Source organism: Podarcis filfolensis, assembly GCF_964270895.1.
Source record: "Podarcis filfolensis genome assembly, chromosome: 8".
NCBI classification, from domain to species: Eukaryota; Metazoa; Chordata; class Lepidosauria; order Squamata; family Lacertidae; genus Podarcis; species Podarcis filfolensis.
Window position 1 is genome coordinate 80,411,951 of NC_139611.1, and position 16,214 is coordinate 80,428,164.

Here is a 16,214-nt window from a genome sequence, read left to right on the forward strand (position 1 = left end):
CCCTTCTAAGGGCTTGTTTACACCTCCATTTGCCTCGCCGCCTTCCCCCAGGAAAACCTGTGGTTTAGCGCTGAGTCGGAACAGCAATAGGATCTTCTGAGGGTTGTCATTTGTTCCGATTTCCAGGTTTTCCAGGAATGAGGAAACCGCTCAGACCTGTGCCTAGAAAGTGTGGGGAAACCTCTCGGACCCATGCTTGCTAAGCAGGGACCAACCAGAAGTGTAAAGGTTAAGATAAAGGGACCCCTGACCATTAGGTCCAGTCGTGGCTGACTCTGGGGTTGCGGCGCTCCTCTCGCTTTATTGGCCGAGGGAGCCGGCGTACAGCTTCCGGGTCATGTGGCCAGCATGACTAAGCCGCTTCTGGCGAAACAGAGCAGGGCACGGAAACGCTGTTTACCTTCCCGCAGGAGTGGTACCTATTTATCTACTTGCACTTTGACGTGCTTTCGAACTGCTAGGATGGCAGGAACAGGGACTGAGCAATGGGAGCTCACCCCGTCGCGGGGATTCAAACCGCCGACCTTCTGATCGGCAAGTCCTAGGCTCTGTGGTTTAACCCACACCGCCACCCACATCCCTAACCAGAAATGTAGACAAGCCCAAATTAGCACGCTAAAGAAAAAAGAAAAAAGAACACTTTGATAAGAGGGAAAACCAGGAGTGGATTTGTGTGTGTGTGGACTTAGGGGCCTAGTTCTGGTCCGGATCCCCAATTCAAGGGCTATACTCAGAGCCACAACGTTGCTCAATTCATAGGGTGTGCCTGCCCAATTGAGCCATCATTTCCCATAGTCCTAGTACATCAGGGTCGACTGATACCTTACTTCATTTATTTATTTCAACAATTTATATACCGTTTTGCTACAACAATATCTAAGCATAGACATCTGGTCGACTTGCAGCCGGGTCCCCTGGCTCTCCGTTTGTTTGACAGTGATAACAACACGACATTCCCTATATCAGATAGACTGCTTGAAATGAAGAAAGCTCACCGGGAGCGGAGGTGGGGGTTTTTTTTTTTTTGCAAAAGGACTGTAAACTCAGTTCAGCTGTGGCACTGAAAACTCATCCCAAGGCTCAGAACGGGGGCATCCTGCTCTTTAATTAAGAGCATAGCAATAAGAAGAAGCTGCTGAATCAGGCCACTGGACAGCCTATTCCAGGATCCTGTCCCATTGATGGCCAACCCAAAGCCTGCTTGCGATTCCTAGCAAGGAGTATTTAGAATCATAAAGAGACTCCAAGGATCATCTAGTCCAACCTCCTACAATGCAGGAATATGCAGCTATCCCATACGGGAATCGAACCTGCAACCTTGGCATCATCAGCACCATGCTCTAACTAACGGAGCTACCCAGGCAGACAGCATCCGACTAAAAATAAAAACCCTTTACAGCCTATCTTTTATAACCAGCAGTGGTTTGTAGCTCTGGGGATTCATGTAAAAAAGAAAACAGAAAATCTGACAAGGCTGACATCCACGCGCCCCTCCAATCTAAAACATATCTTTGCTTTAGTCTAAAGTGCTGGCTACGCAGGAGAAGAGACTTTTCGAACCTCACATGTGTGGGAAAGGAAGGAAGGAAAGATCCTAAACTAAGGGCACTTCCAAACAGATTAGAGACACCAGCGATTTAGAGAGTATCCGTTCCGATCTGTTTTGTGGGGAGGTCAGAGGATGTTGTGTCATAGCAAGCTTCACCCCCACAGCTTCTTTCTTGCAAAAGTCAGATCTTTGGGGGGAGCAGGGTTTTGAGCAAGACCTCCCCATCACTGCTTAACCTGAATTTTCCACGGCACGGTTGAATTCAGGCTTAAAATAGAGGTGTTCTGGAAGAGCCCTGTTGTTGTTGTTGTTTAGTCGTGTCCGACTCCTCGTGACCCCATGGACCAGAGCACGCCAGGCACTCCTGTCTTCCACTGCCTCCCGCACTTTGGTCAAACTCATGCTGGTAGCTTCGAGAACACTGTCCAACCATCTCGTCCTCTGTCGTCCCCTTCTCCTTGTGCCCTCCATCTTTCCCAGCATCAGGGTCTTTTCCAGGGAGTCTTCTCTTCTCATGAGGTGGCCAAAGTCTTGGAGCCTCAGCTTCAGGATCTGTCCTCCCAGTGAGCACTCAGGGCTGATTTCCTTCAGAATGGAGAGGTTTGATCTTCCTGCAGTCCATGGGACTCTCAAGAGTCTCCTCCAGCACCATAATTCAAAAGCATCAATTCTTCAGCGATCAGCCTTCTTTATGGTCCAGCTCTCACTTCCATACATCACTACTGGGAAAACCATAGCTTGAACTATATGGATTTTTGTCGGTAAGGTGATGTCTCTGCTTTTTAAGATGCTGCCTAAGAGCTAGCAATTGGGAGGGGGTGTCCTCAGCCAAATATGACCTGAAAGAGTGTGTGTGTGTGTGTGTGTGTGTGTGTGTGTGGCCTCCCATTTCCTGATCTACAGCTTGCAAAGAAAGTAGTTCTTGTGGGTGGGCGGAGTCAGAGCACCCCTCCAACACTTTGCAGAGCAGCCCTCCAGGAAACAGAAAGACTTTCTGAGCACCAAAGCAGATCGCTGCTATTAAAAAAACACCAAAAAAAATGGGATTATCGAGAAAGCCCAGAAGACCAAAATAACCACAATCGCAAGCAGAAATATTTCCTCCCGCCGCCAGGGTTCCTTGAAAAGGAGCAAGACTTTAGCCACGCATGGTGGTCCATTTTTAGGAAGAGATGAGATCGAACTGCCCAGGCAACAGCAAGCTCTGTCTTGCTCCTCCATCCCATCAGGAGAAAAGTCCTGGGCTCAGTCGCCTTTGAACTTGGCGGTAGGTTGAAATTCTTCGCTGTATGCACAGTCTTAAGGCGAAAGGATTCTAGATCCTGCCAGCAGCAGACAAGAGAGAGCAAAATGACAGGAGATGGAGAATTCACATCCCAAAATACTGGAATGGGTCACTTCTCAGGGAGCGGGGGGGGGGGGGGCTGGCAGGAGGGGGGCAGTCAGAGGAGCATCTTTCAAGGCAAGGAATCACCTCTTGATCTCGGCGTAAATGGATTCTGCTCTGCGAAGCAACTCCTAAAAATTAAAGAGGAAAGGAATCCTGTTTATTAATTTCATAAAGCTGATATACCTCTTGATTGCAAAACCAAAACAACCTCAAATCGGTTCACCAAACGAATAAAACTATACGATTAACAGTAAAAACCAGCTAGAAGCAGCAATTTAACACCCGCACAAAATAATTAAGAGTCAACGCTAAGCTAAAAACCAGATGAAAGTCCATGCCAGCGTTCTACGTGACTAAATAGGCTTGCCTAAACAAAAATGTTTCTAAGAGGTGTGCAGAAGAGTACAAGGAAGGTGCCTGCCTGGCGTCAATAGGCAAGGAGTTCTCATGTGGAATGAGTATTATCTGGCACCAGCTCCACAGATTGGAGTCACCATAGAATTGAATTGTAGAGTTGGAACGTACCCAAAGGTCATCTAGTCCAGCCCCCCGTAATGCAGGAATAAATGCCATGCGGGAATAAATCGGATAAGGCAATCTCACAGGTAAACTGGTCCCAAGCTGTTGATTAAAGCTTGGTACTGATAACGCCAAAGTCGCAGGTTCAGTCCCTGTACAGGACAGCTGCATATTCCTGCATTGCAGGGGGCTGGACTAGATGACCCTTAGATCCCTTCCAACTCTAAGATTCTACTCTATGACCTTCCAAAGGTTGCCCAGAGATGGTGATCCCCTGCTCATCAACCCAGCCTACCCAGCCTTAGACCTCACCGCCACCCACTTCCCTCCCCTTATAGCTCACAACAACCCCACCTGCCCCATCCCTTGCAGCAGAAAGGTCTGGGATCTTTCCTGGCTGGCAGGGCAGATCTTGATTTCCCAAACTCCTGGCAGGCCAAAGGTGACAGATGCCCACCTGTCAATCACCTGACTTCATAGCGATGTCAGGCGATGCTTCCCTTTGTAGTCCCAGTGGTCGGGCCGGCTTGCAAACTGCAAAGCGTGACGACGGGCTTACATTTCTATGGATATAGGAAGAAATGAAAAGTCCGGTTAAGCTTCCCACAGGGTGAAGAACTTACCATGTAGTTTGTGTCCAGTCCGGGGCAAGGACCCGGCAGAGGCTGTGAAGAGAAAGAATACGGTGGGCAATGAAAAAGATTGGATCATCGTGAAAGGGGGGGGCTTCATTTTGATCCTCCCTTTGCTGAGATTTTGCTCCTTGGCGGCGGGGAGGGACGTGGTGTTTTGGGGAACCTGCAAGCCCAGCACCACTCATGGGGCTGGTGTGCACCTGTTGCATCCTTCTCGGTCGCCTGAGGGACGCCGGGGGTATGTGTGGCACAACAGCTTGCACACACTATGAACCCAGCTCCAAGCAGCTTTTGCGAGTGGCACGCTGGGCTCTCAGGGCGCCTGGGCTTGCATACCACCTTGGGCTTCAGCATGCCACCCCCAAAGGTAAGTGCCGCCTGGGGCCATCCACCCCTCTAGCTATGCCACTGGCAGGGGAGTCCTTTAAATTCTGTCAGGCTTCCTCCCCCGTGGCACTAGATAAGCAGTAGATAAGCAGAACAAAGGAAAAGGAGTCTTCTTACCAGTTAGAAACTTTAATAATCACAGCGAGAGAACAAAGAACCCATCTCCTAGAATGGCGGTGCTCCCAGTTAAGGATTTCACCCCCTTCTGTCCCTATTAATCTATGACACTCCTACATCTTGTAATCTGAGCTTGTACCCTCTCTGCTTTCTGATCTGCCACTTTCTGAGCTCTCTGTGACTTTGGAGAAGGGGGGGGTGAATGTTGTCCAGGGACTGTGAATCTGTTAACCCTCTCTCTTCCAATGTTTCTTCTCCTAGCTGTTCTCCATCCAGTATTTCCCAGCTTCTGCCTTCTGAGCTATGTCCCTCTGCAAACCGCTGTTCCAAATCTATACTGTCCTCTTGCTCCTGGGAAGATTCAGGATCCGGATCAGGAGCAGGGGGAGGGGGAGGCTCCCACCCTCCTCAGCACAGTCCCTGACAAATTCACCCTTATGCACACAGACTCTCAAATGTGCAGAGGAAAGAGCCGTTCCAGCAAATTCATACAGAACCTTTGGAATTCTGAGAGTCTGGATCAGGACCAAGGGAGTTGCACAGTGGAGTTCATTGACTGAGAAATCCCGTTCCCAACCTCTCCTAATCCTCTCAGTCCCATCACACCCCATTTGCAGAACCTAACCAAGGAGCGGTTGAGTCCAGGGCGTTTGGCTGGTCATCCATGCCTTGACTTACGGGGAGAGGTCCAGACATTGGGGGAGGCTCCTTCCCTTCTACTCTGGGCGATTCCACAGGCGAATCCATCGTTTCATAGATGGGCTCCTTGTCACCTGGAAAGCGGAGATTAGAAGAAATCACCAGTAACGTTTGTCGATTCTGCACGTGCCTCAGAACTGCATAGCATGTCGTTCTCACAACAACCTTGTTGCTGGAAACTACAGGCGAAGGGAGAGAGCCATTGCACCTCAGCTTCCAGGGGTGCAAGGGCAAAATAATAATTCAATAATAACAATTTGTTATTCATACCCCACCCATCTGGCTGGGTTTCCCCAGTCTCTCCCCAGCGTAGCTAAGGGGAGCAGCGGGGGGCAGCTGGCCCATAAAACCAATACAAATCAATACAATTCTGAGGTCCTGAACCCCCCCCCCAACAAAAACCCATGCATGTGTGTCTGGTTAATCCCTGTGAGCAAAGGATGCTGGACTTGAGAGGCCACTGTCTAATCCAGTAGAGCTATTGTTGCATTCGTAGGTTGCTGCTGAGCTGCGTCATTATCAAGATTCTATTAGGCTAATAATAATAATCCTATTATTTATATGCAGCCCATCTGATGGGGTTGCCCCAGCCACTCCGGGCGGCTTCCAACACAATATTAAAATACAGTAATACATCAAATATTAAAAGCTTCCCTAAACAGGGCTGCCTTCAGATGTCTTCTAAAAGTCTGGTAGTTGTCGTTCTCTTTGACATCTGGTGGGAGGGCGTTCCACAGGGAAGGTGCCACTACCGAGAAGGCCCTCTGCCTGGTTCCCTGTAACCTCACTTCTCTCAGGGAGGAACCGCCAGAAGGCCCTCGGAACTGGATCTCAGTGTCCGGGCGGAACGATGGGGGTGGAGACACTTCTTCAGGTACACAGGGCTAACATCCCGTTTGCTAGAACAAAACGATATCCCACTCAAAGCACACACACGCACCACTGCTTGCAGGAGGAAAGTGGATCCCCGGACTCTCAAATACTCTAGAGGAGGTCACTCACCATGTTTGGGAGCTGGTGGCTTTTTCCCTCTTGGATCCAGTCTTGCGGGCATCCTAGAAACAAATTTGAATGGGTGAGAGGTTGCCCATTGACATATCTACATTTCGCTTATGAAGAACGGTTGAGGGAGCAAGGTATGTTTAGCCTGGGAAAGAGGAGACTGAGAGGAGACAGAAAAGCCATCTTCAAATATCTCAAAGGCTGCCACATGTACGAGGGAGCAAGCTTTTTTCCCCCTCCTGCTCTGGAGAGTAGGACTCAAACCCATGGCTTCAAGTTACAAGAAAGTAAATTTCGACAAAATATGAGGGAGAACTTTCCGGAAGTAAGAGCTGCTTGACAGTGGAATGGTCTCCCTCAGAAGCTGGTGGACTCTCCTTCCTTGAAGGTTTTAAAACAGAGGTTGGATGGCCCTCTGTTACAAATGCTTGAGATTTCAGCAATGTCTCCTTTTACAAGGGCAAAAGAATACTAGGAAATGATATATAATGAATTGGAAAAAATGATTAAAAGTACCTTTCCAAAAAATAAACAAAAACAGAGTCCTTTTTGTTGGGGATAACTCAGAGGGAAATTCCCAGGTGTCAAAAAAGACTATTTATGTACGCCACGACTGCGGCCCGTGTCTTGTTAGCCCAAAAATGGAAAACGAGTGAGGTCCCAACCGAAGAAGAATGGCAACTTAGACTGATGGAATGTGCACAGCTTGCAGATTTAACATACAGAATAAGAGAACAAGAAGAATGCACGTTTAAAGAAGACTGGGAAATGTTTACTGAATATATGGGGGGGATTTGTTTATTTAAAAACGCTGGTAGCATTAAGATAATTTCAACAGCGTAAATAAGTTTTTTTTTTACCATTTTTTTTTACCATTGTACATAAATGGCGAGGAGGTGGAGAGGGTTGGTAGTTTTAAATACCTGGGCATTTATATCTCTGAGGACCTCTCATGGACTGCAAATATTAATATGGTTGTGAGGAAGGTGCAGGGGAGGTTGTATTTCCTGAGAATGCTCAGGGGACTGAATCTATCTCAGCACCTACTTCTGTCCTATTATCACAGTACCATCGAGAGTGTCTTAACCTATAGTGTATTATCGTGGTATGGGAGCAGCTCCGAAACGGATAAAAAAGCTTTACAGAGAATAATTAAAATTGCCCAGAATGTTATTGGGCTCCAACTACCAACCCTGGATGAGATCTTCACGTCTCGCACTTTGAAGAAGTCACACAATATCCTGAGAGATCCCACCCATCCTGCTCACAACTTCTTTGAACTGTTGCCTTCGGGCAGAAGATATAGGACAATGAAAACACGAACCACACGCCTTCTGAATAGTTTCTATCCAAGAGCTCTGATTGCACTAAATAATGATCTCAGGGCCAGTTGCAAGAAATAGCAAGCAGGGAGTAGGAAGGAATGCGATAGGTTTTAGGTTATGTTATGCCTTTAAATAGGTTATGTTATATTCTGGATTATGTTATGTTTTATAGATTATGTCTGAATAGGATGAGAGTGTTGGAGATACGTGTAAATGTGTATGTGAACCCGGTCTTTGGGGGGGTGTTTGATTTTCGTTGTTGTGTATACTGTGTATATACGGACAATGACAATAAATTTATCTTATCTAAGTTTTGATGGATGTAGCAATAGATTACTGAATGGTTTAGTTCATGTAAAATATGCACGGATGGTATGCAAAATGAACCACCGAAAGAGAAGGGAAGTCATTGATTTAAGATTGTTTAAATGAATATTTTGAAATGTAATTTAGAAAATTAAATTTGATAGATGATAGATAGATAGATAGATAGATAGATAGATAGATAGATTAGATAGATAGATAGATAGATGATAGATAGATAGATAGAAAGAAGATAGATAGATAGATAGATAGATAGATAGATAGATGATAGATAGATAAGATAGTTAGATGATAGATAGATAGATAGATAGATAGATAGATAGATAGATAGATAGATAGATGATAGATAGATAATGATAGATATAGATGATAGATGATAGATAGATAGATAGATAGATAGATAGATAGATAGATAGATGATAGATATAGATAGATGATAGATAGATGATAGATAAAAGATGAAAGATAGATATAGATTAGACAGATAGATGATAGATGATAGATGATAGATGATAGATGATAGATGATAGATGATAGATGATAGATGATAGATGATAGATGATAGAGATAGATAGATGATAGATAGATAGATTAGACAGAAAGATGATAGATAGATTAGACAGATAGATGATAGAGATAGCTAGATAGATTTCTGCATTGCAGGAGTTTGGACTAGATGACTCTACAATTCAGTGGTCTACCTTCATGACCCCTCCAAACACACAGCCCCTCGTTCCCCCTTACCCCGTGCCTGGGTCTGCCTTCTGTAAGACAAAGCGGTAGACCAGGACAGCCCCAACAGCTCCCGCTAGCAGGATGCCAACCACGACTCCAGCGACAATCCAGCCCAGCATCAAAGGAGGTTTGGTGAGCTCCTTCGCAGGAGGCGGCTCTGTGGTGGGAGTCGTAGGGGGTGGGGTGGTAGTCGTTGAGCCTAGGAAAGAGAACGGACATGGGTGTTAGTACCCAGAATCAGGTGCGGGCATCCCACTGAGTGACCGAGGGAGCAAGCAAATGCTTGACACGGGAAATAGCTTTGTCCTCACAGCTCTCCACAACGACCCTGCAAGGTAGGTAGGACACAAAAGGGAACAGGCTACCTGAACATCTAACAGCAGCGTAGAAGAGGGTGATCTTTAGACAAGGGTTGTAGTTCAGTGGCAGAAGCATGGGGGTGCAGAGATTGTGCGAATGAACTTAGTGTAATATGAATTTTGTTTTGTGTCTATGTGTTTGTTTGTTTGTAAATAAAATTTCCTAATAAAAAATGAACTTAGTGCTCAGCTTATATTTTAATTGCTATTAATGTTTTAAATATTATTTTATAGATTCTAAATGACTTTTCATAATTGTGAAGTTTAGCTTATGTTTTAGTGGCTGTTTTGTTGAGGTTTTTTTATAGATTGCAACTGTTTCATTGATAATTTGTTAATTATGATTGTTGTGGTTTAGTCGTTTAGTCATGTCCAACTCTTCGTGACCCCCTGGACCAGAGCACGCCAGGCCCTCCTGTCTTCCACTGCCTCCCGCAGTTTGGTCAAACTCATGCTGGTAGCTTCGACAACACTATCCAACCATCTCGTCCTCAGTCATCCCCTTCTCCTTGTGCCCTCCATCTTTCCCAACATCAGGGTCTTTTCCAGGGAGTCTTCTCTTCTCATGAGGTGGCCAAAGTATTGGAGCCTCAGCTTCAGGATCTGTCCTTCCAGTGAGCACTCAAGGCTGATTTCCTTCAGAATGGATAAGTTTGATCTTCTTGAAGTCCACGGGACTCTCAAGAGATATATTATATTATATATTATGATATATGCTGTATTTGTGATGTGGTATTATGTTTTATTACATTATGGTTATTTATTGGTTGAGATTCGTTTGAATAAAAAGCGGCAAGGAAATACAATCAATCAATCAATCAATCAATCCAGCAATCAATCCAGCTTCCATGCAGAAGGTCTCAGGTTTAACCCCAGGATCTCCAGGTATGGCTGGGAGAGATTCTCTTCCTACAACCCTGGAGAGCTAACTGCTGTTCAGTGTCGGCTAGAGGGACGGACAAATCCTTTGGTTTTAGTTTCTCATTCCCCACCCTCAGCAAGCCTTAGGTTCTGTTCTCCACACGCCCTCACCAGTTTGCAATCAGAAAAAGAAAAGGCCTTCATGAAAATTCGTCAGGTTTTTAGCACAAATTTCTCCCAAAACACCCTTTTCATGTCTATGTTATTTTTCCCTAATGTGCACATTTTTTTTGCAGAACAATTTCACACAGAATAATGCCTTTTCGTACGTTATTTTCACCAAGGTGTGTATTTTGTCGCACGTTTTATCCTAGTCTTGTTCCTCCATTCGCAAAATTCAGATAAGGGTGGATTGCAAAGGATGGCTGTGTTTCGGTGTGCCTGTATTCTTCCGGAAAGCGATAATTTGCTAGGTTCATCTTTTAATGCAGACTGATTTCAGTTTCTCCTCCATTCCTAGTAGACGATACTGAGCTCGATGGACCAATGGTCTGACTCGATGTACGGCAACTGCCTGCAAATCCCACCATTAAGATGGCCTCGTGAACTCCCACCAGCCCCAGCAAGCGTGGCCAATAGCCCATCTGGAAGGCCCAGATTTCCCCATCACTCATATATACATTATTCTAGGAGTAAATCCTACTGAACTCAATGGGGCTAGCCTTGGAGTGGACATGCATTGGGTCCCCCTGTTGGTTGAACCCGCAACTGCATTTCAGCCCATCAGCTGATAAAATGAGTGACTTGGAGCGGCCAGTGACTGGGGGCGGCCGCCGAGACCACATAACACCAGCCTTGAAAGACCTATATTCACTCCCAGTACGTTTCAGAGCACAATTCAAAGTGTTGGTGCTGACCTTCAAAGCCCTAAACAGCCTCGGTCCAGTATACCTGAAGGAGCATCTCCACCCCCATCGTTCTACCTGGACACTGAGGTCCAGCGCTGAGGGCCTTCCGGCTGTTCCCTCATTGCGAGAAGCCAAGTTACAGGGAACCAGACAAAGGGCCTTCTCGGTAGTGGCGCCCGCCCTGTGGAACGCCCTCCCACTAGATGTCAAAGAGAACAACAACTACCAGACTTTTAGAAGATATCTGAAGGCAGCTCTGTTTAGGGAAGCTTTTAATGTTTGATGTATTACTGTATTTTAATATTGTGTTGGAAGCCGCCCAGATTGGCTGGGGAGGCCCAGCCAGATGGGCGGGGTATAAATAATAAATTATTATTATTATTCTTCAATCTGTGCACTTCTGCCGGCAACTGAAACCAGGTGTGTGGAACATTTGGCTCACCAGATGCTGATCAACTACAACTCCCATCTCTCCTGCCTATTGGCCGTGCTCGTTGGCACTGATGGGAGTTGTAGTTTGGCAACACCCAATACAGGGCAATGCAGGGTACCTCTTTAGCCCATTCAATATCTTTGCTTTGATTGATCTAACCCAGGGTTTCCCAAACTTGGGCCTCCAGCTCTTTTCTGGACTACATTTCCCATCATCCCTGACCACCGGTCCTGCCAGCTAGGGATGATGGGAGTTGTAGTCCCAAAACAGCTGGAGGGCCAAGTTTGGCCATGCCTGGTCTACACTAAGGTTCTAACTTTTTTTACAGCCTCATGCTTCTGTAGCTTAGTGAGATGAACTTTTGCCTAGAAGCAAAGGAATGAACAGTCATTTCTTTTGAGAAAAGGCCACCCCCAAAATCAATAAATCAGTTTTTGTATAAGTAACTGTATAATAGGCATAGCATGTATACAGGAGAAATAGATTCCAACTTTTACAGCAATTTCGTGTATCTGAAGAAGTGTGCATGCACACGAAAGCTCATACCAAGAACTAACTTAGTTGGTCTTTAAGGTGCTACTGGAAGGAAAAAAATTTTTTGTTTTGACTATGGCAGACCAACACGGCTACCTATCTGTAACAGCAATTTACTAGCTAGGGATGATGGGAGTTGTAGTCCCAAAACAGCTTGGAGGCCCAAGTCTGGCAAACCCTGATCTAATCGATGCGCCAGTTTGGCATTGTGGCAATACTGAACTCTCCGGGTTTTCCGAAAGCGAACCTCTCCTGCCCCTTCCGGGAGATGGCATTGGAAATTGACCTTCTGCGCACACTGAAGATGTTCCTACCACTCAGCTACCATCATTCGACGCCCCCGTTTGACAGTTGCGTACAAGGAAGAAGTGGGTGGTTATATAACGCTAATTGCGCTTGGAGTTGTGTTATGTAACAGGAGCAAGCAGCCCAGTATCTCCTCGTGCCATCTCCAGCATTCCCAAGTTATACATGCAAACAATAAACAGGAGATTCGGAAGGAACGTCCGGATGACACAACTTCTTTTTGTGGAAGAGAGAAGTCAAAATTCCTTCCCGTCCACAATTTTTAAAGACCCCAGAAGAGTATTCTGTTTGCAGAATACTTAAAAGAAAAAATAACAACTAAGTGTAAATACCGTATTTTTTGCTCTATAAGACTCACTTTTTCCCTCCTAAAAAGTAAGGGGAAAGGTGTGTGCATCTTATGGAGCAAATGCAGGCTGTGCAGCTATCCCAGAAGCTAGAACAGCAAGAGGGATTGCTGCTTTCACTGCACAGCGATCCCTCTTGCTGTTCTGGCTTCTGGGATTCAGAATATTTTTTTCATGATTTCCTCCTCCAAAAACTAGGTGCGTCTTATAGTCTGGTGCGTTTTATAGAGTGAAAAATATGCTATATTAAAATGCAAATAGGATTTGAGTGGGGGGTGAACTTTTAGTTTTCCTTTTGTGATAAGGTGAAGGTATAAACAGAAATTTTAGGGGGACCACGGAGGGAGGTGGAAGACGTAGCTGGAAAGAATGGTTGCTCAATTTGAAATGTTGCAGAATTGTTTATCTGTTGGGGTTGATAAAAAAAGAGGATCTCCAGAGCTAAGCATTGGCAAACTCTCAACAGCGGCCGGAATGGACATTTCCGTGCTGCAGCCCTGAGCCACGGAGACAGGAAACAGGGGGAGGCGATGAGACTGGGGGCGGGAGAGAGCCCAAACACTCACGTGCAAGCTGAAGCTCGATGGACCCTTTGAGAGAGCCTTTGGGACGCATCAGAAGCATCACGGTGTAGACCTTGCTGTCGTTGGGCCTGACCCTGGTGATGAGGAGGGACCCGTTGGGGAAGCCAAATTCCCTCCCCGTCTGTTGCACCCCATTCCGTTGTGGGTTGCCGTTCCCAGGGAAGTAACTGAAGAGCCGGGTTGAGCCGTCGGTCGCCACGCCTCGGTACCAGTCGATCTGGCGGATGGTGCCCGTCACGTTGACCACGGCGAACGTGACATTCTGACCCTCGACGGGGGTCTCCGGGATGGACACGACCGAGACACTGCCAATGGTAGCTTGGCTCAGGGGAGCCCACAAGCCCATGAGGCAGGCTGCGTGAGACAAGAGGGAGGGAGGGTCAGGGTAGGTGGCCGCAGGTACTCGCAGCATCCTCCATCATCACCTGCATCCTACTGGTCTGAAAGTTGACCCCCCCCTCGCTCACCTGGCTCAGCAGATGTCTACACCAGGCATGGCCAAACTTGGCCCTCCAGCTGTTTGGGGACTACAATTCCCATCATCCCTGACCTGTTAGCTATGGATGATGGGAATTGTAGTCCCAAAACAGCTAGAGGGCCAAGTTTGGCCATGCCTGGTCTACACTAAGGTTCTAACCTTTTTTTTTACAGCCTCATGCTCCTTTGGCTTAGTGAGATGAACTTTTGCCTAGAAGCAAAGGAATGAGCGGTCATTTCTTTTGAGGAAAGGCCACCCCCAAAATCAATAAATCAGTTTTTGTGTAAGTAACTGTATAATACACATAGCATGTACAGTGGATGCTCAGGTTGCGAACATGATCCGTGCGGGATGCACGTTCGCAACCCACAGTGTTCGCAACCTGTAGCGGCGCGTCTGCGCATGCGCGGCTTGCGGTTTGTTGTTTCTGCGCATTCGCAAAGTGCAATTTAGCGCTTCTGCGCATGTGCGACTGCTGAAACCCGGAAGTAACCCGTTCCGGTACTTCCAGGTTTCAGCAGTCCGCAACCCAAAAAAACGCAACTTGAAGTGTCTGTAACCTGAGGTATGACTGTATTATAATACAGGAGAAATAGATTCCAACTTTTACAGTGATTCCAACTTTTCATTTCCCTTTTCCGGCGTGTCTAAGCATAAGTTCACTTTGCTACAGGAAATGGCTTTTTTTTTTTTTTGTCGGGGGGAGTCAAAAAGTTACAACCCTAGTCTACACACTAAAGATTCAAACCAGCTTCGAACCAGTTCAGCTGCCAGCAGTTCCCAGTCCACCAGGAACTCGCAGATGTGAAGCACCCTGACCCTAGGGGGGAGGTGCGTCACTCAGTTGGCAGAGCAGCTGCTTTGAGTGCAGAAGGCCCGGGACAATTCTCAGCTTCTCCAAATGAAAGGGACCTTCAGGTGGAAACCCTTAGAGCGCTGCTGCCAGCCAGTGTAGACAATACTAGTCTGGCGCGGCATAAGACAGCTTCCTACGTTCTGCAGTTGCCAACTTCTCAGCCAGCCCCTGCTGCTGTGTGGTCAGAGGTTTGGCCTACTGACCACAGTAAAATTAGGTCAGGATTTTACCAATCGGGCACCATTTAGGTGTTTTGGGTGGCTCCTATCAGCCCCAGGTTTGCAAAGGCTGAATTAGGTAGAATCGTAGAATTGGAAGGGACCTCCAGAGTCATTTAGTCTAACCCCCTGCGATACAGGTAATTCCAGGGATAATGGTTTTACAGGGTGTTGGGGGGGGGTCCTCATATATTTTTTTCACTTACAGTGGTAAGGTAAAGGTAAAGGGACCCCTGACCATTAGGTCCAGTCATGGCCGACTCTGGGGTTGCGGCACTCATCTCGCTTTATTGGCCGAGGGAGCCGGCGTACAGCTTCCGGGTCATGTGGCCAGCATGACTACGCCGCTTCTGGCGAACCAGAGCAGCGCACGGAAACGCCGTTTACCTTCCTACTGGAGCAGTACCTATTTATCTACTTGCACTTTGACGTGCTTTCAAACTGCTAGCTTGGCAGGAGCAGGAGCGATAGGAGCTCACCCCGTCGCAGGGATTCGAACCTCCGACCTTCTGACCGGCAAGTCCTAGGCTCTGTGGTTTAACCCAAAGAGCCACCCATGTCCCTACTTTGGGACTTGCTGAATCTGGGGAGGCCCTCCCACTAATTTTGCTGTGTGCCCCCAAATTCTGCCCGGATGGCACCATCGCCCATGAATCCACGTGCGCCAGCGATGAGGACTCATTGGCCAGCCATACGTTGCTGGACTCCACCCCGTTCAGCACTGACCAATTCCCTACGGCGCTCCCAAACTCTATAAACTGGAATTGCCAACTTTTAAAACTGATCCTGCTTTTCTGTCTTTAATGGCAGCTTAACATGCAGAACTTAAAACAGGCAAAAGTGTCCCCTCCTTTTGTATCGCCTCCAGGCCAGGGAACAGAAGCACCCTCAACATTCCGCTTGTTAATAGAGCTGCCAGCTTCAGGATTCTTAAAAAAAAAAATTGTCTTTATGTTAGAATCATAAAATTGCAGAGTTTGAAGGGACCCCGAGGGTCATCTAGTCCAGCCCGCTGCAATGCAGGAATCTCAACTAAAGCATCCATGATAGATGGCCGTCCAACCTCTGTTTAAAAATATCTCCAAGGAAGGGGAGTCCACCATCTCCCGAGGGAGTCTGTTCCACTGTTGAATGGCTCTTACTCCCAGAAACTTATTCCTGCTGTTTAGTCAGAATCTCCTTGAAGCCATTGGTTCGACTCTTACCCTCCAGAGCAGCTTGTTACAATAAATAGAATTAATTTAAGAAACCTTTCAAAGTGTTACCATAGATGTCCCCTTGAACAATAGTTTGATCTGGAACACTTGGCAGGCAACCACCCCCCGATAATTTTAATATGTTTCAAAAAAAAATTCCTTAAAAGCAGAAGAGCAGGCTGGGCCAGGTGTTTTCTGGTCAGTTGGCAACCCTACATACCAATCCCCTGTCCCCCCAAAACAGCTGGCAGGCTTGTTCGCATTGCTTACTCCTCGGTCATCAACTCACCTGCTAGCAGGAATTCCCCAGGAAAGGGGACCCGGCTGCTCAAACCCTGCATGGTGGTTCTTTGATGGAAGTTGGCCGAAGTTTGCCAAATGACCCCTCTGAGCAAGAAGAACACTTCTGAGGTTAAAACCGAGACTGGGCAATCAGCTGGGCACCCGGGTTT

General features: G+C 46.9%; 1 protein-coding gene across 3 annotated transcripts; it reads right to left on the reverse strand.

Moving 5' to 3' along the window:
- Positions 1 to 819: 819 nt before the first annotated feature.
- On the reverse strand, positions 820 to 16,208 carry CEACAM19 (CEA cell adhesion molecule 19). Of its 3 annotated transcripts, XR_014551389.1 has the most exons (8): positions 16,052 to 16,208; positions 12,997 to 13,368; positions 8,692 to 8,881; positions 6,299 to 6,351; positions 5,276 to 5,370; positions 3,916 to 4,123; positions 2,379 to 3,067; positions 820 to 2,292 (listed from the first exon to the last, which is right to left on the reverse strand). XR_014551389.1 is itself a non-coding variant. In XM_083627868.1 (7 exons), the coding sequence occupies exons 1-6, from the start codon at positions 16,101 to 16,103 to the stop codon at positions 3,944 to 3,946; spliced, it is 840 nt and encodes a 279-aa protein (XP_083483994.1). In that variant the 5' UTR covers positions 16,104 to 16,208; the 3' UTR covers positions 2,152 to 3,067; positions 3,916 to 3,943. The 3 variants fall into 3 exon arrangements, 2 of the variants coding, with proteins under 2 accessions (XP_083483994.1, XP_083483993.1); XM_083627868.1 differs by having other exon boundaries at positions 2,152 to 3,067; positions 3,916 to 4,021; XM_083627867.1 differs by having other exon boundaries at positions 2,153 to 3,067; positions 4,082 to 4,123.
- Between the last annotated feature and the right edge of the window lie 6 nt (positions 16,209 to 16,214).